The 23,221-nt window shown below is 48.9% G+C and overlaps 1 protein-coding gene across 3 annotated transcripts; it reads left to right on the top strand.

The window, feature by feature from the left end:
* The first annotated feature begins 405 nt into the window (after positions 1 to 405).
* Positions 406 to 22,324, top strand: LOC137353318 (phosphomannomutase 1-like). 3 transcript variants are annotated; one of them, XM_068019456.1, is made up of 8 exons: positions 406 to 657; positions 2,902 to 3,019; positions 3,831 to 3,907; positions 5,586 to 5,677; positions 9,501 to 9,600; positions 10,245 to 10,324; positions 13,361 to 13,554; positions 19,464 to 19,548. In XM_068019456.1, the coding sequence occupies exons 1-7, from the start codon at positions 583 to 585 to the stop codon at positions 13,521 to 13,523; spliced, it is 705 nt and encodes a 234-aa protein (XP_067875557.1). In that variant the 5' UTR covers positions 406 to 582; the 3' UTR covers positions 13,524 to 13,554; positions 19,464 to 19,548. The 3 variants fall into 3 exon arrangements, with proteins under 3 accessions (XP_067875557.1, XP_067875556.1, XP_067875555.1); XM_068019455.1 differs by lacking the exon at positions 13,361 to 13,554 and adding an exon at positions 21,111 to 22,324 and having other exon boundaries at positions 415 to 657; positions 5,595 to 5,677; positions 10,245 to 10,320; positions 19,464 to 19,579; XM_068019454.1 differs by lacking the exon at positions 13,361 to 13,554 and adding an exon at positions 21,111 to 22,324 and having other exon boundaries at positions 417 to 657; positions 10,245 to 10,320; positions 19,464 to 19,579.
* The last annotated feature ends 897 nt before the right edge of the window (positions 22,325 to 23,221 follow it).

Raw genomic sequence — 23,221 nt, 5'->3', positions numbered from 1 at the left:
GAATGCTGAATTTACTCCTGTTTCACAGAGAAAACCCAAGAAGAGATTGCACTTCATTGTGGCAGGGGAGGGTTTGACAGATGCTGGGCACTTGCTGCAGATTAAAAATGGGGCGACAACTCTCCAGTGACCCTTCCTGGAAGGGCCGAGCTTGGCTGTGATGCACCTTGCAGTCGAATAGTCAGGGCTCGCACGTGAACAATGGGCAGGATACTAGTGTGTGTGGTTGGGGGGTGGGGGGGGGGGAGAATGCTGTTTTTTTAAAAAAACTCCTTTGCTAACTTTATTTGCTTGCTCTGTGGCGTCATTAGCCTTGCCATTTGCTACTCAAACACTCTCCTCCCTGCTGTAGGAGCTGCCTCTCCTTGAACATTGACCTTCTTGTGAGTGTAATCTGCACAGCAGTCACTCACTCTCTTGCCCTGCCCTCACTCTATCTCTCTCCGATGTGTCCACTTCTCCACCGTGGCATGTGATCACTGTCGTCAGTCCCAGTCTGTATCACTTTCGCAATCTTAACCGCACAGCCCCGGAGTGACACAATCCGAACTGCAGGCACTTTTTTGACGCTGTGAAGAGGGCATGGCCCAGACCCAGCCGGAGCAACACACTCTCTGCCTCTTTGATGTGGATGGCACCCTCACTCAGGCCAGGCAGGTAAGGGCCAGGACCTTCCGCAGGGTCGATCCTGCAAACCACTCGCTGGCACCTGGACTGTTAACTTGCCGCAATATTAGCTGAAAGGATCGCCCCGAAGCTGACTCCGGGGCTCTTCAAACCGAGCCCACTTTGTGTGTGAGTACTTGCATTGGATCCTGTTGGAAACCCAGCTCAGTCTCAATAGGGCTGGAAGTTATGTGGCAGCTCCAGAGACCCCATCTGCTGAACTGCACCCTGCTCTTCAGAAAGGGTATATTGGCCTGGGTGGGGCCAACCTGCCAGTGCAGATTCAGCAGTATAATGCAGGAGTTAAAAGGCTTAAATTATTAGGACGGGTTATACAGAGTAGGCTCGAGTATAGAGGATTAAGGGGTGATTTAGTTGAAGTGTTTAAGCTGATGAAAGGATTGCATAGGGTGGATAGTGAGAAACTGTTTCCTCCTTTTGTTAGGAAAGGGTATTAAGGGTTAAAATACAGACTGGCCATAATCTTATTGACTCGAGGGCTAAGTGGTCAACTCCAGGTCCCAGGTTCCTTCCCAGATCACTTGAAAGGAGAAATCCTATTTTTTTTTAAGTTAAATCGTAGAATCTGTTTTTTTTTTGTTAAATTGAATATGAAACTAGTCGACCTCCCATGACGTTGCTCCCAGTTCGTGCAGGGCCTCTAGGGTGGGTTCTGAAGGTGTCCTTGATTGGCACTCACCCGCTCACTGACGTTCAGCTGCTGCTGTTGCTCAAGCTAGGCGCATGACCCAGGGCTGGATATCATTTCGGGATGTCCTGAGGTCATGAAAGACGCGATATAAATTCTTTTAATAATGGTAGATTGTTAGTGAGTCGGTAACAAGAGGGCATAAACTTTAAAAAATCGCAGAGAGAATTAAAGAGCAAGGCAGGAACTCCTCCTTTACACAGAGGGGAATTGTTCATGACTGAAGTGGAGTTCATAAATCCTTCTGAAAGGAAATAAGATAGGAATCTGAAAAAGAGGTGCATTAGATGGCACAGGGTGTGAGGAGAGTGGGAGTAGACCTATAATAATGAGTCCTAATCCAGGGGAGAGACAGCAGTTTACAATGGGCTCTGACCTCAGCACTCGCTGACTCACCTTCCCACTCACCCACCTGCACTCATAGCTGAGGTGGGAGAAGGCGACAGTCCTTACTGTTAATGACCGCGCAGCAACTCGAGACGTCGCACAAGACCTCACAGCAGCTAAATCGTGAGAGACCATGATTTTGATCTCCCAGTTGTTATACTGAAGTAACATCGATGTTTCAAAACCTGACTAATTTTTGGCTATCACTTACTCGTTATATTGATCACCCATCATTTTGTCAACTATTTTTATTTCAACTATTGCCCCCTGGCCTTTTCACCATCATGTGTGTGCAGATTTGACTGCGGATTAAGTAGGGAATAGAGTCATTGTCTAGTAAAGTGCAGGGGTCCCTCCCCCCCCCCCCCCCCACTGATCTTTTCCAGGGGGTCCATTTGGGATGGTACACGGTTATACTGGCTTCAATCAGGACAGCGGTAGGGGTGCTACAAATGGTGTCAGGACCCCCACCCCGGGCTAGGGGTAGAAAGTTGACCATGGTTTCGATTCCTGCAACATCTGCTGGAGAGTTCAGGGGTCAGGATTAGTGGGTAATTGGATGTGACACTGGGAGCTGGGAGCTGTACCTCAGCAGCGACAATAGAGGGGTCGAAGAGGAGTGGGAAAAGGGTTGCTGGGCGGGAGAGTGAGGAAATGAGACTGGGTTCCATCTCCTGATCACTATGCAGTGATTCCCTGCTGGAAAGTGTGGAGGTCAGGCCTGCTCAGGATTGGGCCCGGTTTGGCCTGAACATTCTACTGGGAATAGTCTTGCAAGGGGAGAATAGCCAAGTGAGGTACTGGACTACCCATACATACACACATACACACAGCCATACGTTCTTCAGCAGAGAGTTTCTGTTTAGCTATCAGGAGAAAGAGGCTGGCTCCTCAATCCAGGGACGCTGTTGAGTGTAGCTTCCCAACCCCCAATCCTACCCCCATCTACTATCGCTCCAGCTGGGATCAGAAGGCCCGGCTGATTTCTCCGACCAGGAATGTGTGACTCACGAACGCAGCCAAGTCAAATGTGTACCAGAGAAACCATGAGAGACCTCCATCCCCACTAAACCCTCACCAACACCCAGTCAGAATCATCGCCCTCTTTTCTCACGCGTTCTTTCCCCGTGTTCTTGCAGAAAATCGCACCTGAGCTGGACGAATTTTTCCAGCGACTGAGGAAAAAGGTGAAGATTGGTGTTGTGGGAGGCTCAGATTACATCAAGATCGCAGAGCAACTGGGGGAAGGAGAAGAAGGTGAGGCTGCTTGGGTACAGCCATGATGGTGTGAGGACGCAGTGTTCCCTGGAAACTCCTTTCAATGTGTGGCTCCTTATCAATTTTTTTTTGGTGAGGCCGTGCACGCACAGTATTGAACGAGGAGCAAGGCTGGTGCAGTACCTTCCTAGCTGCTGTACGCACAGCTTAGCGGCAACATTAGTAGGAATTTTCCATGGCCGAGGAGCAGCTCTGTCAGTTCCTGGGGCAAGATGGTGGCATAGTGGTAATGTCACTAAACTAGCAGTCCAGCAGGCCTAGGCTAATGCCCTGGGGACATGGGTTCAAATCCCACCCTGGCAGCTGGTGGAATTTAAATTCGATAAATAAAAATCTGGAATTGAAAGATAACCTCGGTAATGGTGTCATGAAACTATCATTGATTGTCGTTAAAAAGCCATCTGGTTCATTAATGCCCTTTAGGGAAGGAAATCTGCCGTCCTTACCCGGTCTGGCCTACATGTGACTGCAGACCCACAGCAATGTGGTTGACTCTTAGCTATCCTCTGAAATGGCCCATCAAGCTAGACAATGGCTACACTCAACAGGGGCAATTAAGGATGGGCAACAAATGCTGGCCTTGGCCGTGATGCCCACATCCCATGAAAGAGTAAAGAAAATATTCACCGGCTGGGGCACCACCATGGTTCTTGGACAGTATTCCGAAAGAAGGAGGTGCTCTTTCTTCAGCCATTTCCCCCAGCTGTAGCCAGAGGGGTAACGTCCACGGTCTGACCTGATCTGAGCACTGTGGCTCCTGATTTACCCACCTCTCCATTCCTTCCTGCAGTCATTCAGAAATTCGATTACGTCTTTGCCGAAAACGGAACAGTCCAGTACAGAGACGGGAAGTTCATCACAAAGGAGGTAGGTTACAAAAACGCACTGCAGCCAGTTTCACTAACTCCAATAAAAAGCCGAAAATGCGGGAAATACTTGGCAGGTCAGGCAGCATCTGTGGAGAGAGAAACAGAGTCAACGTTTTAGATCCTCTCATCTAGGACCTGTTCCTGTTTTTTTATTAATCCCCTGTTCTCATTGTGCTGAGCGGAATGACTCACACTGAGGTAGAGTTCCATCAGATGCTTGCCCAGTGCCTCTCCTTCCCACGTGCATCTAGACAATGAGTGTAGGGTCCTGTGAGACCATCCTCGGCAAATACATTCCAGGATGGACCGTAGGGATCAAAGAATGTTGGTCTGGAGCGGGATCCTCTCGCCTACTGTCCCTAACTACTCATTGATGGAACTTGTGACCTTCCTGGTCTGTAAGATTGCCAACACTCCAGGACTGGCCCGAAGACTCCAGGAATCAGATTCCTTAGGAAAGTGGGAGAAAACTGGTTGGAGGAGTAAAAATAATAAAAATAAAAAAAGATCAGGGTGGAATGAGGGAGCTGAGATGTGTGGCTACACATGTCCCAGGGCTCTCCGCTCATCTCCGGAACATCTCCGCTCAGTCCGCAAGCAGGACCCTGAGCTTCCGGTTGCTTGCCATTTCAACACTCCCCCCTGCTCTCATGCTCACATCTCTGTCCTGGGATTGCTGCAGTGTTCCAGTGAACATCAACGCAAGCTCGAGGAACAGCATCTCATCTACCGATTAGGCACACTACAGCCTGCCGGACTGAACATTGAGTTCAATAATTTCAGAGCATGACAGCCCCCCACTTTACTTTCATTTTTAGTTATTTTTTCTTCCTTTTTTTTTTACATTCCTTTTTACATTTTTTACAATCTTTTTTTGCATTTACTTCATTTCATCTTAGTTTGTTCAGTTTGCTTACCCACTGTTTTTTTCAGGTTGTTTTTCTTCAGGTTTGCACTTGCTGCTGTTCAATATTCAGTATATTCACACCTAATCTGTACTAATGCTTTGTTTTTCAACACACCATTAACATATTGTTTGCCTTTGCTCCGTGACCTTTTGGTCAGCTATGTGGCCTGGTCCAATCTGCACCTTCTCCTTTGTTATCTCTTGCCCAACCCCCACCTCACTTGTTTATAATCTGTGACTTTTCTAATATTTGTCAGTTCCGAAGAAGGGTCACTGACCCGAAACGTTAACTCTGCTTCTCTTTCCACAGATGCTGCCAGACCTGCTGAGTGATTCCAGCATTTCTTGTTTTTGTCCCAGGGCTCTGCTGTTTAGTTGCATGTTCTGTTTTCAGATACCCGTTCTAACCAATGTACCCTCCTTCTGCCCTCCTCTCCCTCTCCTTCCACTCCCTCACCATCCGCTTCCTCCCCCCTCCTCTCCCTCCTTCGCCTTTCCCTCCCCATCCTCTTCCTCTGCCCATCTCTCCCTCTTCCTGCCTCCCCCTCCTCCATTTCCTCCACCGCTCCCTCCCCATCCTCTCCTTCTGCCCTCCTCTCCCTCCCCCTCCATCTCCCCGTCTCCTTCCCCCCCCCTCCTTCTCCCTGCCTCCTGCTCCCCTGCACCTCTCTCTCCCTTCCTCTCCCTCCACCTCCTCTCTCTCCTCCGCCTCTCTCTCCCCCTCACTCCCCTGCATCTGCCCCCCCACTCCCCTGCTTCTCCCCCTCAGGCTATCCAGAACTACCTGGGTGAAGAGTTACTGCAGGAGCTGATTAACTTCTGTCTCAGCTACATGGCTGTCATTAGACTCCCTAGAAAGAGGTAACGTCACTGAAAACCCCACTGGCTGCTGTGGGGAGTGGGTGGAGGTGGTAGGGGGTATATGAGGGTGTGGGGAGAGTGTTGGGGGGGTGGTGGGGAGAGGGTGGGAGGGGGTGCATGGGGGTGTGCAGAGGGATTGGGGGGTGTAGGGAGCGAGTGGTGTTGGGTGGGAGGGGTGGATGGGGAGGGGGGAATGGGGATGTGGGAGGGGGGTGAGTGGGGGGGGTTTGTTGGGAGTGAGGAAGTGAGTGAAGGGAAGGATTGGGTGTTGAGGGTGTTTGTGGAGGGTTACAGGGTGTAATTGGGGGGGGGGTCACGGGGGTTTGTGTGGGGGGGGGGGGTGTGGGGGTGACCGCGGCCCTTATGATATTTACATCTTTGCTCGCTCTCCTCCCTTCACCCATCAACCTGCGTAACTCAGGTTCCATTGACAAACGACAGAGGCTTGAAGGAGTAGGGAAGGCCCAAGGGCTGATGATCTGTTCGAAATCCTGGCCCAAACATCTCTCCCTGCGCCGTGACCCCAACTGAAAGCGGGAGAGTTCATCTCGCCCAGGAGGTCAGGGGTCAGTCTTGGGGGTGGGGGTGGAGATTATCAACTCTCCCGGTGGGATACAGATCAGCTGCAAATGGGAACAACAACAACTTATATTTATATAGCGCTTTGAATGGAGTAAAACGTCCCAGGGCGCTTCACAGGAGCGTTAGCAAACAAAATGTGCCCCCAAACCACTTGGAGATATCAGGACAGGTGACCAAAAGCTTGGTCAGAGAGGCAGGTTTTAGGGAGCATCTTTAGAGAAGGAGGGAGAGGGGGGCGAGGCAGAGAGGTGTAGGTAGGGAATTCCAGAGTATGGGGGGGTCCAGGCGCTTGAAGGCACGGCCGCCAATGGTGGAGCCATGAAAATCAGGCGGTTCCGATAACAGGCAGCCAATCCACAGCCAGCCGCCATGTTGGGCCACATGTACAAGGAAGCCTCAATGCTCAGTCACTGCTGAATAAGCTGGTCTGGGCCAGGGCAAGTGTAAGGGTGATATCATTAACCTTAGGGAGTTGGGGGTATTGAGGGGGGTGGGGGGGGGGGTGGTTAGAGGGAGCAGACAGAGACTCCTCCTGCCTGAGGTGGAGCTGGGGCAATAGAGAGTTCCAGTCAGTCTACAGTCTTCCCAGCAGCTGCTGACTGCACTGTTTATATGGGCTGAGAGGTGCAGGAAGGTGAAAAAACCTGTGCGATAGTATAGCATTGTTCTTCTTCTTCTTCTTTTGGGCCTCCTTATCTCGAGAGACAATGGATACGCGCCTGGAGGTGGTCAGTGGTTTGTATGGAGTGACCTCTCCATGGCGCTATGGTTCTTTAGTAAACCACAACTGGAGGGGGAACCTTCCCAACTCCAGCTCCGAAATGTCTGCTGCTATGATTGGGCAAAGACCTCACAGTGATTTAATATGGGGAGAATTGCGGGGAGCATATCTTCATTGCAATGTGCAAAGGTTGATAGGGAAAGAGTCACCTAATGGTAAGTGCCTGTCGACATGTGACGAAAACAACCCCTTTTGAACCTGTTCCATCATTCAGCCAGATCATGGCTGATTTATACTTTGACTCCATCTCCCTGCCTTGGTTTTGTACCCCTTAATACTCATAACCCAACTAAAAGCTCTCAATCTCAAGTCTGATATTTTCTGTTACCTTCCAGCTTTATTGGTGGAGGGAGTTCCAGATTTCCACTCCCCTTTGTGTGAGGAAGTGCTTCCTGACATCACCCCTCAACCACCTGGCTCTAATTTAAATGTTATACCCCCTTTTTCTGGACTCCCCAGACCAGGGGAAACAATTTCCCTCCATCTACCCTATCGAATCCCTTTATAATGTGAAACACCTCAATTAGATCATCCCTTATTCTTCTATATTCAAGGGAATACAAGCCCAGTCCACGCAACGTCTCCTCATAATTTAACCCTTTTAGCCCCAGTGTCATTCTGGTGAATCTGCACTGCGCCCCCTCAATGGCCAATCTATCCTCCTTGAGGTCTGGTGATCAGAACTGGTATTCCAGGCTCTGTATGACTTACAGTTTTCCCCATGAAGTCTGCCTCTGACAGTCTGCACCACATCCAGTGGGTCTTTCTAACACAGAGGGATTCACCATAACTCCAAGCGGTTGTAATGGACAGTTGTGCAGCCGATGATCAGAGGCTTTGCTGAGACACCCTTGTTATCTCACTGGGTTCGGATCTATCAGCAAATCTCCTATTGTAAGGTCTTAGACTGGTTGTTAATCTTCCAAAATGTCGGAACAAGCTCCGTGGTGCATTGGGCAGTTATATCCATTTTACAACCTCCCGTGTGCTGAGTCTCAACACTGTTCTCTCTTCCTCCAGGCCTCTGCTGAAGGTGCTGGCTCCTTCCCGGGTTTCGGTTCTGTGACCCAGTTATGATTTCATGGCTCACGATTTGGCTGTAATAATGCAGTCCTGGCCAGCCTTCCCTTGGTAAACTTGAGGTTACACAAACCTCTGCTGCCTGTGTCCTAAATCGCACCAAGTCCCGTTCACCCATCACTCCCGTGCCCGCGGACCTGCGATGTCTCCTGGTTAAACAACACCTTGATCTTAAAATTCACATCCTTGTTTTCAAATCCCTCCATAGCCTCGCTACTTCCGTAATCTCCTCCAACCCCTCCAAGATATCTGTGCTCCTCCAATTCCCGCATCCCTCATTGTAATCACTCTGCCGTTGGCAGCCACGCTTTGTTTCCTAGGCCCCAAGCTCTGGAATTCCCTCCTTAAACCTCTCTGCCTCTCCCCCTCGTGTTCCCCCTTTAAGGTGCTCCTTAAAACCTACCTCTTTGACCAAGCTTTCAGTCATTGGCCCTACTATCTCCTTAAGTGGCTCAGTGTCATATTTTGCTTTACAATGCTCCTACCCCTGGGATGTTTTATTACGTTAAAGGTGCTATATAAATATAAGTTGTTGTTATGGTTTAATGGCCTCCATTACCTCACCCAAATAACCATCCTTCACATGTAACCACAGCGAGCGACTGTCGATTCTATCCTCACTGGACGCTCTGACAGGGGTCAGTGAATAGACATTGAGGCCAGAAACCCTGTCTGATGGGGGCTTCCCGTAACCCATAAGCTCTAAAGTGACTCTGGGTCCGATTCGCTTAATCAACAAAGGCTGATGATAAGATTATGGGATCTCCCCATTCCCAACAGATCCCACGACACTATTCAAGGAAGAGCTGGGGAGTTCTCCCCGGTGTCCTGACCAACATTTATCCCTCAACCAACAACACCTTAAAAAATAAATGATCTGGTCATTATCACATTGCTGCTTGTGGGAGCTTGCTGTGCACAAATTGGTTGCAGTTTCCAATGCTACACAGCAGTGACGATACTTGAGAAGTAATTCATTGGCTGTAAAGGCGCTGTAGGACATCCCTGAGGTGGTGAAAGGCGCTATATAAATGCAAACTCTTCTTTCTCCCTAAAGCTCAGTCCGCCATTGGTCAGTTCATTCAGTAACTCAGCCGTTGGGAAATTACTGTGCCATTGTTTCATCCCAACTCCTGTTTATTTATTTTCACGCCCCCACCCCCCCTCTCAGCCCCGGCATCGATGCCCCACCAGCGGGGTGAACAGGTGACTGGTTGCTGGGCAAAGTGCCAGAGGGCAGCCCTGTGGCTGAGTTCCGCCTCCTTCTCTGTGAGGAAACTCTCGGCCTTTGGTCAAACGGTGCCGGTTCTCATGGTTGAATAGGATGTCGCACTCGGGCCAGCAACCTCCACTGACAGGCTGTGAAACATCCTCCTTCAGGGGCACCTTCATCGAGTTTCGGAATGGGACGTTGAACGTGTCTCCCGTTGGCAGGAGCTGCAGCTTTGCGGAGCGCATGGAGTTCTCTCAGATTGACAAGGTAACACGGGGCCGGGAGGAGTGGGGCACAGTGCGATTCGACACGCGTTGCACTCTGAGCTGTCGTGTGGGGTGCGGGGTGTGGGGAGAAATACACTGAGGCACATTCCCTGGGCTGTGGTCAGCTGGCTGTCTTTACAACAATAACATTAGGAATAGGAGAAGGCCATTCGTCCCATCGAACCTATTCCACCATTCAGTTAGATCACAGTATTTCAACTCCATCTACACACCTTCATTCCGGAACTGGTTTTAAGCAGATACAGAGACAGGGAAAAGGGGAGCAAAGAACAAAAGGGAAGGTCGGAGAAATTAAATGACCACCATCATCCCTTTTAATCTCTCCTGCCTTCCACCCTATCACAGACCTTCCCCTTTGTTCTTTTCTCCTCTCTGTCCTTTTACATTGACTCTGTACTTGCTTAAAACCTGTTCCATCGCTAACTTCTCTCAGTTCTGATGAAAGGTCATTGACCTGAAACATTAACCCTCTGTTTCTCTCGCCAGCCTGACCTGACATATTTCCAGCATTTTCTCTTTATAGACCACTCGGTGGGCTGATTGGGCTGCACCTGTGCTATAATTCCTGTTTCTATGGGTAGTGACAGATAATTAATTTTCACCTTTCCTCTATTCCTGCAACAGAAAGAGAAGATCAGGGAGAAGTTTGTTGCAGCTTTGCAGAAGGAGTTCGCTGGCAAAGGGCTGAAATGTACAAGAGGCAAGTAAGCAGTGTGTGTGTGTGTGTATATACACTGTGTGTGTGTATGCACTGTGTGTGTGTGTACACTGTGTATGTGTGTACACTGTGTATGTGTGTGTGTATACACTGTGTGTGTGTACACTGTGTATGTGTGTGTGTATACACTGTGTGTGTGTGTATATACACTGTGTGTGTGTGTGTGTATACACTGTGTGTGTGTGTATACACTATGCGTGTGTGTGTATACACTGTGTGTATACACTGTGTGTGTGTATATATACACTGTGTGTGTGTGTGTATACACTGTGTGTGTGTGTGTATACACTGTGTGTATACACTGTGTGTGTGTATATATACAGTGTGTGTGTGTGTGTATACACTGTGTGTGTGTGTGTATGCACTGTGTGTGTGTGTGTGTGTACACTGTGTATGTGTGTGTGTATACTGTGTGTGTGTGTGTATACACTGTGTGTGTGTGTATACACTGTGTGTGTGTGTGTATATACACTGTGTGTGTGTGTATACACTCTGTGTGTGTGTGTATACACTGTGTGTGTGTGTGTGTATACACTGTGTGTGTGTGTGTATACACTATGTGTGTGTGTGTATACACTGTGTGTATACACTGTGTGTGTGTATATATACACTGTGTGTGTGTGTATGCACTGTGTGTGTGTGTGTGTGTACACTGTGTATGTGTGTGTGTATACACTGTGTGTGTGTGTGTGTGTGTATATACACTGTGTGTGTGTGTGTATACACTGTGTGTGTGTGTGTATACACTATGTGTGTGTGTGTATATACTGTGTGTGTGTGTGTATACACTATGTGTGTGTGTGTATACACTGTGTGTATACACTGTGTGTGTGTATATATACACTGTGTGTGTGTGTGTGTGTGTATACACTATGTGTGTGTGTGTATACACTGTGTGTATACACTGTGTGTGTGTATATATACAGTGTGTGTGTGTGTGTATACACTGTGTGTGTGTGTACACTGTGTATGTGTGTGTGTATACACTGTGTGTGTGTGTGTGTGTATATACACTGTGTGTGTGTGTATACACTGTGTGTGTGTGTGTATATACACTCTGTGTGTGTGTGTATACACTGTGTGTGTGTGTGTGTACACTGTGTATATGTGTGTGTATACACTATGTGTGTGTGTGTATACACAGTGTGTGTGTATACACTGTTTGTGTGTATATATACAGTGTGTGTGTGTGTGTATACACTGTGTGTGTGTATATATACAGTGTGTGTGTGTGTGTGTATACACTGCATGTGTGTGTTGGTACATTGTGGATATGTCTGTCGTTATGTGTCTGTATCTATGTTTCAGTGTGCCTGTATCTATGAGTGTGACTGTATCTGTGTGCGTGAATGTGTTTGTATGTCTGAGGGAGGGTGTCTGTATCTGTGTGAGTGTGTTTGTTTGTCTGGATCTGTGTGTGTGTATGTGTGCCTCTGTGTGCATCTGTAAATGAGTTTGTGTGAGTAAGTGTGTCTGTATTTATGTTCTGTATGTGTGTGAGTGTGTATGTGAGTGTGTCTATCTGTGTGTGTCTGTGAGTGTATGCGTGAGAGGGTGTCTGTAACTGAGTGTGTGTGTCTGTGTGTGTGTGTCTGTATCTCTGCGTGTGCCCATATTTGTATGTGTGTGTCTGTATCTCTCTTGTGTGTATCTGTATCTTGTATATGTCTGTGAGTGTGTTTGTATGTGTGAGTGAGTGTTCATATGTGTGTGAGTGTATCTGTCTGTCTGTGTACCTGTGAGTGTCTGTACGAGTGAGTGAGTGTTTGTATGTGAGTGCATCTGTGTGTATGTGTGAGTGAGTGTCTGTATGTGAGTATGAGTGTCTGTGTGAGTGAGTGAGTGTGTTTGTGTGAGTGAGTGTGTCTGTATGTGTGAGTGAGTGTCTGTATGAGTGTGTGTTTGTCTGTATGTATGTGTGAGTGAGTCTGTCTGTATGTGTGAGTGAGTATGTTTGTGTTTGTGTGTATGTGTGAGTGAGTGTGTGTATGTGTGTGTATGTGTGTGTGTGTCTGTATATGTGAGCTCGTGTGTATGTGACTGTCTGTGTGTGTGTGTGTGAGTGAGTGTCGATGTGTTTGTGTGAGTGTGAGTGAATGAGTGTCTGTGTGTGTGTGTGAGTGAGTGTCTGTGTGTGTGTGTGAGAGTGAGTGTCTGTGTCTGTGTGTTTGTGTGAGTGAGTGTCTGTGTGTGTGAGTGAGTGTCTGTGTGTGTGTGTGAGAGTGAGTGTCTGTGTCTGTGTGTTTGTGTGAGTGAGTGTCTGTGTGTGTCTGTGTGAGTGAGTGAGTGTCTGTGTGTGTGTGTGTGAGTGAGTGTCTGTGTGTGTGTGTGAATGAGTGAGTGTCTGTGTGTGTGTGAGTGAGTGTCTGTGTGTGTGTGTTTGTGTGAGTGAGTGTCTGTGTGTGTGTGTGAGTGAGTGTCTGTGTGTGTGTGTGTGTGTGTGTGAGTGTCTGTGTGTTTGTGTGAGTGAGTGAGTGTCTGTGTGTGTGTGTGAGTGAGTGAGTGAGTGTCTGTGTGTGAGTGAGTGAGTGAGTGAGTGAGTGGCTGTGTGTGTGTGAGTGAGTGTCTGTGTGTGTGTGTGAATGAGTGAGTGTCTGTGTGTGTGTGAGTGAGTGTCTGTGTGTGTGTGTTTGTGTGAGTGAGTGTCTGTGTGTGTGTGTGAGTGAGTGTCTGTGTGTGTGTGTGTGTGTGTGTGAGTGAGTGGCTGTGTGTGTGTGTGAGTGAGTGTCTGTGTGTGTGTGTGTGTGTGTGTGTGAGTGAGTGGCTGTGTGTGTGTGTGAGTGAGTGAGTGTCTGTGTGTGTGTGTGAGTGAGTGAGTGTCTGTGTGTGTGTGTGAGTGAGTGAGTGAGTGGCTGTGTGTGTGAGTGAGTGAGTGGCTGTGTGTGTGAGTGGCTGTGTGTGTGTGTGAGTGAGTGGCTGTGTGTGTGTGTGAGTGAGTGAGTGGCTGTGTGTGTGTGTGAGTGAGTGAGTGTCTCTGTGTGTTTCCTGATTGCTTTGTGTCTCGGTTGTGTTTTATTTCCAGGCAGTTGGAAAAGAATGAACTTTGGCCCGACAAGAACGTAAACAAGCCCGGCACCAACCTATCATCATCATCCTTTGGCAAAAACAGCATCAACTTTCGCCCAAATCAGATTACAGGCTGTCAATTGCCTGACCACATGGGCCTCGCTCCAAGAAGATTGTAGTCGGAATTGGCTCAATCTGACTGTGGTCCAGGTTGGACTTTAGAATGTATCTTTGGATATCGCTTTGCCCCTTGCACAGTATTGCTGTGTGCATACAAATCACAAGGAACATCGGTTGAAGAACTAAGAATGAAAGGACAAGGATTCTAATGCAAGGCAGCCCCAAGGAAGAGGAGAGAAGACTCGTGCAAACACGAGGGGACATAGCTTTAAGTTGAGGGGTGATAGATATAGGACAGATGTTAGAGGTAGTTTCTTTACTCAGAGAGTAGTAGGGGCGTGGAACGCCCTGCCTGCAACAGTAGTAGACTCGCCAACTTTAAGGGCATTTAAGTGGTCATTGGATAGACATATGGATGAAAATGGAATAGTGTAGGTCAGATGGTTTCACAGGTCGGCGCAACATCGAGGGCCGAAGGGCCTGTACTGCGCTGTAATATTCTAATTCTAATTCTAGAGGCTAAATGAACAAGTAATGATTCAGAGAGATTTTTAGAAGCTTTTAGATAAAGGAAGAATTAAGGGCTGAAGGAGGTGAGACCTTCCACAGTTTTAAGATTCCAGAAAGAGGGAGTTAGGTAAAATTATGTAGAATTTACAAGAGAGAAACAAAGCATTCAGCCCAACCAGTCAGGGTTGGTATTTATCCTCCAAGTCAGCAGTAAGCTTAAACCCATGTGTCCATCCTATTCTGATATCCCTTTAACCACTTTCCTTCAACCATCAGTCTATCCTATTCTAATTGTTGACATGGTCGCTGCTTCAGTCACTAATTGGTTATACGTTCCACAATCACACAACACTCAATGTAAGAACGTTTCCCCTGCTCTCTATTGTACATTTAATCTGAAATCTACGTCCCCCTCATCACTGGGGAACAGCCTCTATATCTATGCTCTGCCCCATCCCTTCATCATTTTAAACACCTCTATTAAATTGCCCTCTAATCTCCATTGCTCTAAAGAAAACTGCTCCATTTTTTCAAGTCTTTCTACCTCCTCACACCAGGCAGTGTCCTACTGAATCCCTCCTGGACCCCCTCTATTAACTCAACGTCCTTCTTTAGCGTGGAGCCCAAATGGTGTACAGTACTCGAGATGTGGTCATACTGAGATCTACTGTTCTGTGTTAGTACAGCCTGACCTCTGACATCACAGCCTGACCTCTGACGTCACAGACTGACCTCTGACGTCACAGACTGACCTCTGATATCACAGCCAGACCTCTTACATCACAGCCTGATTTCTGACATCACAGCCTGACCTCTGACATCAGAGACTGACCTCTGACATCACAGCGGGATCTCCGACATCACAGCCGGACTTCTGACATCACACCCTGACTTCTGACATCACAGCCTGACCTCTGACATCACAGCCTGATCTCTGACATCACAGCCTGACCTCCTCTAGCCCACTTTCACATAAAGGGACATTCCCTGGAACCACGACTCATCACATGACGGCACAGCAGCCCTCTCCACCTCACATCGCCATGCCAACCGTCATGAGCTGAGTGAAACCATCAGCACCACAGAAGGGTGCCCCTTCCCTGTCTGACTCGATCCTCCACCAGGAGCGAAACATCAACTCAGGGCATGTTCAGTTTTGTCGCAGTGTGGCCCATTGCTCTACAGAACGTTCCTGGGACTGAGGTGGCCCTGCGTCTCCTGTCACCATGCTACTTGGCAGCTCAGTCCCATCAGTGTCATGCTACAAGGAGCAGAGTGGTAATGGCTGGTGCCCTGGCATGTTCTGCTGTCAGGCCACTGTGTCCCTCCTATGCTGTGGTGGATCTGCAAGAAAGGAGTGTCTGATGAAGAATGGGGAAGCATCAACTCCATGGATGGGGATGGATGGTTTTGACAATGTGGTGATTCACAGGGTTGACCAGGGGGTCAGGGCATTGACCAGGGAGTCAGGGCGTTGACCAGGGATCAGGGCGTTGACCAGGGATCAGGGCATTGACCACGGAACAGGGTGTTGACCAGGGGGTCAGGGTGTTGACCAGGGATCAGGGCGTTGACCAGGGATCAGGGCGTTGACCAGGGATCAGGACGTTGACCAGGGATCAGGCCATTGACCAGGGGATCAGGGCGTTGACCAGGGATCAGGGCGTTGACCAAGGTATCAGGGCGTTGACCAGGGATCAGTGTGTTGACCAGGGGGTCGGGATGTTGACCAGGGGGTCACGGTGTTGACCAGAGGGTCAGTGTGTTGACCAGGGGGTTAGGGCATTGACCAAGGGGTCAGAGCGTTGACCAAGGGGTCAGGGCGTTGACCAGGGATTAGTGTGTGGACCAGGGGGTCAGGGTGTTGACCAGGGATCAGGGCGTTGACCAGGGATCAGGGTGTTGACCAAGGGATCAGCGTGTTGACCAGGGATCAGGGCGTTGACCAAGGGATCAGGGCGTTGACCAGAGGGTCAGGGTGTTGACCAAGGGATCAGGGCGTTGACCAGGGGGGTCAGGGTGTTGACCAGGGATCAGGGCGTTGACCAGGGATCAGGGCGTTGACCAAGGGATCAGGGCGTTGACCAGGGATCAGGGCGTTGACCAGGGCTCAGGGCGTTGACCAGGGGGTCAGGGCGTTGACCAGGGATCAGGGTGTTGAACAGGGAGTCAGGGTGTTGAACAGGGAGTCAGGGCGTTGACCAGGGGGTCAGGGCATTGACCAGGGATCAGGGCGTTGACCAAGGGGTCAGGGCATTGACCAGGGAGTCAGGGTGTTGACCAGGAATCAGGGTGTTGTTCAGGGGGTCAGGGTGTTGACCAGAGGGTCAGGGTGTTGACCAGGGATCAGGGTGTTGTCCAGGGGGTCAGGGCGTTGACCAGGGATCAGTGTGTTGACCAGGGGGTCGGGATGTTGACCAGGGGGTCACGGTGTTGACCAGAGGGTCAGTGTGTTGACCAGGGGGTCAGGATGTTGACCAGGGATCAGGGTGTTGACCAGGGGGTCACGGTGTTAACCAGAGGGTCAGTGTGTTGACCAGGGGGTCAGGATGTTGACCAGGGGGTCGGGATGTTGACCAGGAGGTCACGGTGTTGACCAGAGGGTCAGTGTGTTGACCAGGGGGTCAGGATGTTGACCAGGGATCAGGGTGTTGACCAGGGGGTCACGGTGTAGACCAGAGGGTCACGGTGTTGACCAGAGGGTCAGTGTGTTGACCAGGGGGTCAGGATGTTGACCAGGGATCAGTGTGTTGACCAGGGGGTCGGGATGTTGACCGGGGGGTCACGGTGTTGACCAGAGGGTCAGTGTGTTGACCAGGGGGTCAGGATGTTGACCAGGGATCAGGGTGTTGACCAGGGGGTCAGGGTGTTGACCAGGGGGTCACGGTGTTGACCAGAGGGTCAGCTTCAGTGAGTTGTTGATGCTCGGTCACTCACTAAGGGCTTTGATGATGAGGATGCCTCAACTGGTGCCCTGCCCTTGGCAAACAATGTGTGCCAGGTTGTTCCGGAGGGAATTAAGAGTGAATGAGGATAGGGGTTGCCATCCCTCCAGGCTTGTCCTGGAGTCTCCCGGGATTGAAGATTAATCTCCAGCCCAACAACGAGCAACAGCAGAAGAAAATCATAGTGGCATTGAAACAAAATGGTGTTTTCTTTTTTCATATTCTTTCAGCCTTTCAATTTATTAGTTAAAACAAATGTTGGAGCTGGGTAAAGAGACTGGGCAGGACATCGTGTGAAAAAATATCTAGGAATGTGTCCAACCAGAGTTGGCAACCGTAAATGAAGGTGAGGCTAGCAGTTACCAAGTGGCTTGGGAGAGGTGATGTTATAGGTCAGAGGCTGTTAAGGTGGTAGACGGACTATCAGGGTTGAGGATGGTAGGGGTTACTGTGAGGGCAGTTGGTTGGTCATTGAGGAAAAGCCATGACCACTGAAGGCCAGGAGTAAAAGTGATGGAAATCAAGAGGCTTGGCTTTAAAAACCCTGCAGCTTGTTGGAGAAAGCACGAGTCAGCACTTTCAGGAGCGGGACCAGGGCTGCAGCATGACTCATGTGGATGACTCTGTCTGCAGGCTGGATGCTGGATGTTGCTCTCGCTGGAGGCAACCACATAATCTGATGGTGCATTTTAACTTTGTCCGGGAACATTCATGGTATGATAGAATCATAGGGCACAGAAGGTGGCCATTTGGCCCATCTTGCCTGTGTTGGTTCTCTGGAAGAGCTATCCAATTAGTCCCACTCCCTTGTTCTTTCCCCACAGCCATACATTTTTCTTTAAAGTATTTATCTAATTTCCATTTGAAAGTTACTATTGAATCTTTTTCCTCGGTGCATTCCTGATCATTACTCGCTGTGTAAAAATGTTTCTCCTCCTCTTCTCCCTGGTTTTTTGGCCAATTATTTCAAATCTGTATAAACTGGTCACTGACCCTCCTGCCAGTGGAAACATCTCCCTCTCTGCTCTGTCAAAACTCTGTTTTTCTCTGTTGTGACACTCAGATGCTGGCACAGTGTGAGCTGGGAGCTTTTGTACTGCTGGGTCCTGTTGCCTATGGGGGAAGGGTAGTGGAACTGTCTGCATGCACAGGTCAGCTTTGTGAAGAGGAATGACTAGATTGATGTTTCTCTTCAAAACACAAGAAAATGAGGGAGCTTCCTGTACTGGCAAAGCAACCGTTTTGGATGATCTGCCAAGCAAACATCAGTGAGAGAGAATCTTTTGGAAGTAGTTCCACTCTTCTTGTTAGTTTTGCTATTAGGCCAACAGCACTATAGCATCCTTCCAGAGCTGGCAGATCTCAGAGCAGCACCGACTTCAGTAACTGTCGCACTTGCCTGGATAATCCCATTCCTATATTCATTGGCTTCCTGATAGCTTGGTTGGTGGTCGTGGTGTAGCAGTATATCTCTGGTCCTGTTCCCAGTCTCAGTCAGGGTGAAGTTCTCAGCATTGCATTTGGCTTCTCCTGAACTGGGGAGCGGAAAGGCAGCCAGGTGATCATGATAGCAACCTGATGACTCTTAGTAAAACAAAATGCACATGGATGCAGAATGGTAGCGGTACTAAAAGAGTTAAATTATGGGGGCAGGTTGCATAGACTAGGCTTGTACTTGAATATAGAGGATTAAGGGATGATCTATTTGATGGGTTTAATACGATTAAAGGATTTGATAGGGTAGATAAAATATTTCCTCTAGTGGGGGGAGTCCACAACAAGAGGGGGTATTACTTTAAAGTTAGAGGTAGGCTGTTTAGGAGCGATGTCAGGAAGCACTTCTTCTCACAAAGGGTGGTGGAAATCTGGAACTCTCTTTTTCCAAAAAACTGTTGACCCTGGAGCAGTCAATTAAAAATTTCAAAGCTGGGGTTGATTTTTTTTTTGTTAGGTAACAGTATTAAGGATTATGAAATCAGGGCAGGTAGGTGGAGTTAAGATACAGACCAGCCGTGATCTAATTGAATTGCAGAACAGGCTTGAGGGGCCGGAATGGCCACCTGTTTGTGTTGGGGCGGGGAGGATGTGGTTGTGTTTAGCTGTGATGCCTTCTCAGGTTGAATAGATGATACCGCAGCATCCTGATTATAGTCCTGGGCCAGCAATGCACTGGTTGAATTCAGATCCCCACCATGGCAAGTTCAAAATGAGTCCAATAAATCTGGCAATTTATGGGCTGACAGCAGGGAAAACTAGACTGTGAAAACTGCCAGATTCATTAAAAACTCAACTATTGCACTAATGTCCTTCATGGAAAGGATCCTGAACCCCTTGCTCAGTCTAGCTATTACATGATTCCAGTTCCAGCGTTGACGAGTTGAGCCGAATGACGTGTTTCTGTGCTGTTAAATTCAATGTCATCGCTTTCAGTACAGGGAACAGGACCTCAGCCCGAGGGAGGGAGAAAAAATAATTCGGATGTGTGGTCAGTACCTCTGTTATTCCAGGAGTCATAACTATTCACTGTATCCATGCTTTCCACAGGAGGGATGATAAGTTTTGATATCTTTCCTGAGGGCTGGGACAAGCGCTACTGCCTGGATATCTTGGAAAAAGATGGAATTAAAATCATTCACTTCTTTGGGAACGAGACTGAGCCGGTAAGGGTTGATGAGGGGCTGTGGGCTTGATGAGGGGTCAGGGGGTCATCAAGGGGTTGGGGGTTGATGAAGGGTCAGGGGGTCGACAAGGGGTCGGGGGTTGATGAGGGGTCAGGGGGTTGCCGAGGGTTCGGGGGTTGATGAGAGGTCAGGGGGTCCATGTGAGTTCGGAGTGTTGACAAGGGGATTGGGTGCTTTGGTTGACGCCCTGTCTGCAGTGCCCGCCAGATGGGCAGTGGCAATGAGGAGCTCAACAGAGGAATAGTCAAACAGTGACTGCTGGAAGCTGCCTTCATAACCAGACTGAACACTGACAGAATGAATCTCTCCTCTCTGGCTGCAGTCTTAACCCAATGGCCTTCCAGTACAAATAGTGTCCAGAATTCTGCAATAATTTGGCGATTTCACTCAGAGGATGACTGGGCTGGGGGAGACCAAAACTAGGGGCCATAAATGTAAGACAATCACTAATAAATCCGATATGGTTTTCAGGAGAAACCTCTTTGCCCAGAGAGTGGTGAGAATGTGGAACTTGCTACCACAAGGAGTGGTTGAGGTGAACAGTGTAGATATGTTTATAGGGAAGCTGGATAAATACATGAGGGAGAAAGGAATAGATGGATATTTTGATTGGGGGAGATGAAGAGGGATGGGAGGAGGCTGGTGTGGAGCATAAACACTGAATCATCTGCCTCAGTACATTCTATGTAATCTGATGTCAATAGCAGTCGGATAGAGTGTAGCTGCTAAGCTCAGACTGGGGTTAAGACAGAGTGAAGGGGACCTTCTTCTGCATCATAATTCAAGTGTTACAGCATGACAAACCGTATTTAACTCTCTGGAGCCAACTTCCCTCTACGACTGCAAATAGTCCTGTCCCGGATGCCCCCCTCTATCCCCCTACAAAAGACAGAAATGGTTCAGGCCATTCAGTGCAACCAGCTCTCTCCCGTCTTTTTCTAAATCCATATTGGGAATTTCCTGCTGAGACATGGTGACACCTGACTTGGCCATTCCCCCCCCCCCTCCCTCCCCCGCCCCCCCCAGGATGGGCCCTCATCCCAAAAAAAAACAGTCTGTCAAGAACAAAAGAAAAATGTTACCGGGGAGGGGGGGGGGGGGGGGGAAACTGATGAGCTGATTCAATGGCTCAGTTACTGATATATGATGGTCAACATAGAATGAGACCCCATTCACCAGCTTTGGTGCCAGCTTTGGTGCCTGCTCTGTGCTATGCTCAGCTGGCACGGCAGTGAGTGGTTGAGAAAACGAGACTGGGTTTCTGCCATATTCCGATTCTTGTCCAGTGCCCGATTAGTGCACACGTAGATATCGTGTAAGGACAGGATTAGGCCACGATGCCCACCCTGGTTGAATATCTTGCCTAAACTTGCAGAGAAAGAGTGGGCGCCCTCGTGGAATTGCACCCCTGCGAAGCTGAGCAACTCCAAGGGAGAGGATTGAGACGGAGAGTGGTGGGGATGGGTGGGCAGAAAGAAAAGACTGACTGGGCTTTGTGCTTTCCACACAGGGCGGAAACGATCACGAGATCTTCCATGATCCCAGGACGATCGGATATACTGTTGAGTCTCCGGAGGACACAGTCAGGCTGTGCAAAGAGCTCTTCCTGCATGGATGAGCCACGGGCACATCTATTGCTCCCAGATCTCGCTCCAAGGATATCTGTTGCTGGACTCCATGGAGAGGCAAAAGGAAAAGTGGGCCTCGATTCCCCTTGCCCACTGTTGGGCAAAAAGCTAAGTCCCGTCAACGGCACTGAATTGATGTCACCGAAACAATTCCATATCTGGATGACAGCATGCCAAAATTATTTTGTTAGCTGCTCATGGTCAGATATGTTATTTTTTGAGTGTGTACAAGATGGCACCAGAGTTGGGAGAGCGATTTCAGAAACCCGCTTCGCAGAGCTACCTAGTGGCTAGAGGCCGGCACTACATCGTGACAGTTGACATTGCACAATTGAATGGGAAATGTTGACGTTGCCATTGACAGTGGTGTCTGTTGGTGGAAAAGCACCCCCAAAAAAATGTGGCAGTGGGAAGCAAAGGACAGGATGTGCAAACCCTACACAAGATTTTACGCAATATATCGACTATTAGGAAACAAGGTGAAGGGCCCAACACAGAGTCGAAAGGAAACTGATGCCGGGCTTGGGTTTCTAAATCCTGAAGATTGTGGGAGCAAGGGAATACTGAGGGTGAGAATTCCCACAGTTTGAAGCCCTGGAAGAGAATGATTTAAACCAGGAGACAGATGAGGGACGAGGAAGACCTCGTTGTGGTTTCTAAGGAACAAGACAGGAAGGGTCAGAGCAACACTGAGGACAGCAGAGTCAATACAATGGAGAATGAGGAGGTTTGCGATGGAGAAGTGGAAAAGGCCAAAGTGAGAGATGGACTGCAAAACTTTCTCCTGTATCCTGTCTGGGAGCGCAGGAGCGGTTCTGGAAGAATCTCCACAATTCTTAAAATCGCACGGCTTTGGCATTAAAATGAGGCAAGAATACGGATGAAAAGCAGAGATTTTTCTTGATGGACCTGTGGGATTCTGAAGCTCTGAGTCCAGAGCGGATATCACCCAGCCCAGGGTCAGTACAGTACTGAGGATAGTATCGACAACACTGGTTGGGCTTCTTTATCAAATGACCTCTCGCCTCGCCCACTCAGTCATTTTCCCCTCTCCAATATTTTTATAATTAATAAATTAAATTTTCAATGAATAAAAGGACTCAATTTCTTTCAACACCTCAATTATATTTTTCCTCCCGGGTGTTGGTTTCAGCAGTGCCCCGGGGATTCATGTACAATTCCAGGAAACTCCAAAATCAACCAGGAGGCAACTCTAGTTAAGGAGAGTTGAGAATTGCCAAAGTGTACCTCAAGCAGTTTGATCTTTATTCCTGTCGTCTGCACTCAGCTACCTGGAAGTCATTCATCTGAGCTCCATGAGGTGTTGGGGTGGGATGGAGTTGAGACACCCAATTATCCCAGAATTAAGGTTGGAGATGCACGTTCCCAACTGGATCATTTGGACCCGGGTTAAACCCGGCTAAATAGTGGTCACCCTAACGTATGATGTCCAGCCTCCCCTGTTCTCTTTGACCTACACTGGCTCACGGTCCCGCAATGCCTCGATTTAAAAATTCCCATCCTTGTTTTCAGATCCCTCCATGGCCTCGCCCCTCCCTATCTCTGTAACCTCCTCCAGCCTCACAACCCTCCGAGATACCTGTGATTCTCCAATTCTGGCCACTTGCACATCTCCAATATTAATCGCTCCACCATTGGTGGCCGTGCCTTCAGCTGCCCAGGCCCTAAGCTCTGGAATTCCCTCCCTAAACCTCTCCGCCTCTCTATCTCTCAATCTTCCTTCCAAACCTCCCTCTCTGACTAAGCTTTTAAGAACATAAGAAATAAGAAGGGCGGCACAGTGGCGCAGTGGTTAGCACCGCAGCCTCACAGCTCCAGGGACCCGGGTTCGATTCCAGGTACTGCCTGTGTGGAGTTTGCAAGTTCTCCCTGTGTCTGCGTGGGTTTTCTCCGGGTGATCCGGTTTCCTCCCACAAGCCAAAAAAATGACTTGCAGGTTGATAGGTAAATTGGCCATTATAAATTGTCACTA

Source organism: Heterodontus francisci, chromosome 41 (genome assembly GCF_036365525.1).
Source record: "Heterodontus francisci isolate sHetFra1 chromosome 41, sHetFra1.hap1, whole genome shotgun sequence".
Classification (NCBI taxonomy): domain Eukaryota; kingdom Metazoa; phylum Chordata; class Chondrichthyes; order Heterodontiformes; family Heterodontidae; genus Heterodontus; species Heterodontus francisci.
Note: the sequence above shows the minus strand (reverse complement) of the source record. Positions and strands in the feature narration are given on the sequence as shown.

Coding starts and splice junctions, on each gene's coding strand:
- LOC137353318 (XM_068019454.1), top strand. CDS start 583: ATGGCCCAGACCCAGCCGGAGCAACACACTCTCTGCCTCTTTGATGTG. Junction 3,020..3,830: donor ACTGGGGGAAGGAGAAGAAG/GTGAGGCTGCTT, acceptor TCCTTCCTGCAG/TCATTCAGAAATTCGATTAC. Junction 5,678..9,500: donor ATTAGACTCCCTAGAAAGAG/GTAACGTCACTG, acceptor ATCCTCCTTCAG/GGGCACCTTCATCGAGTTTC.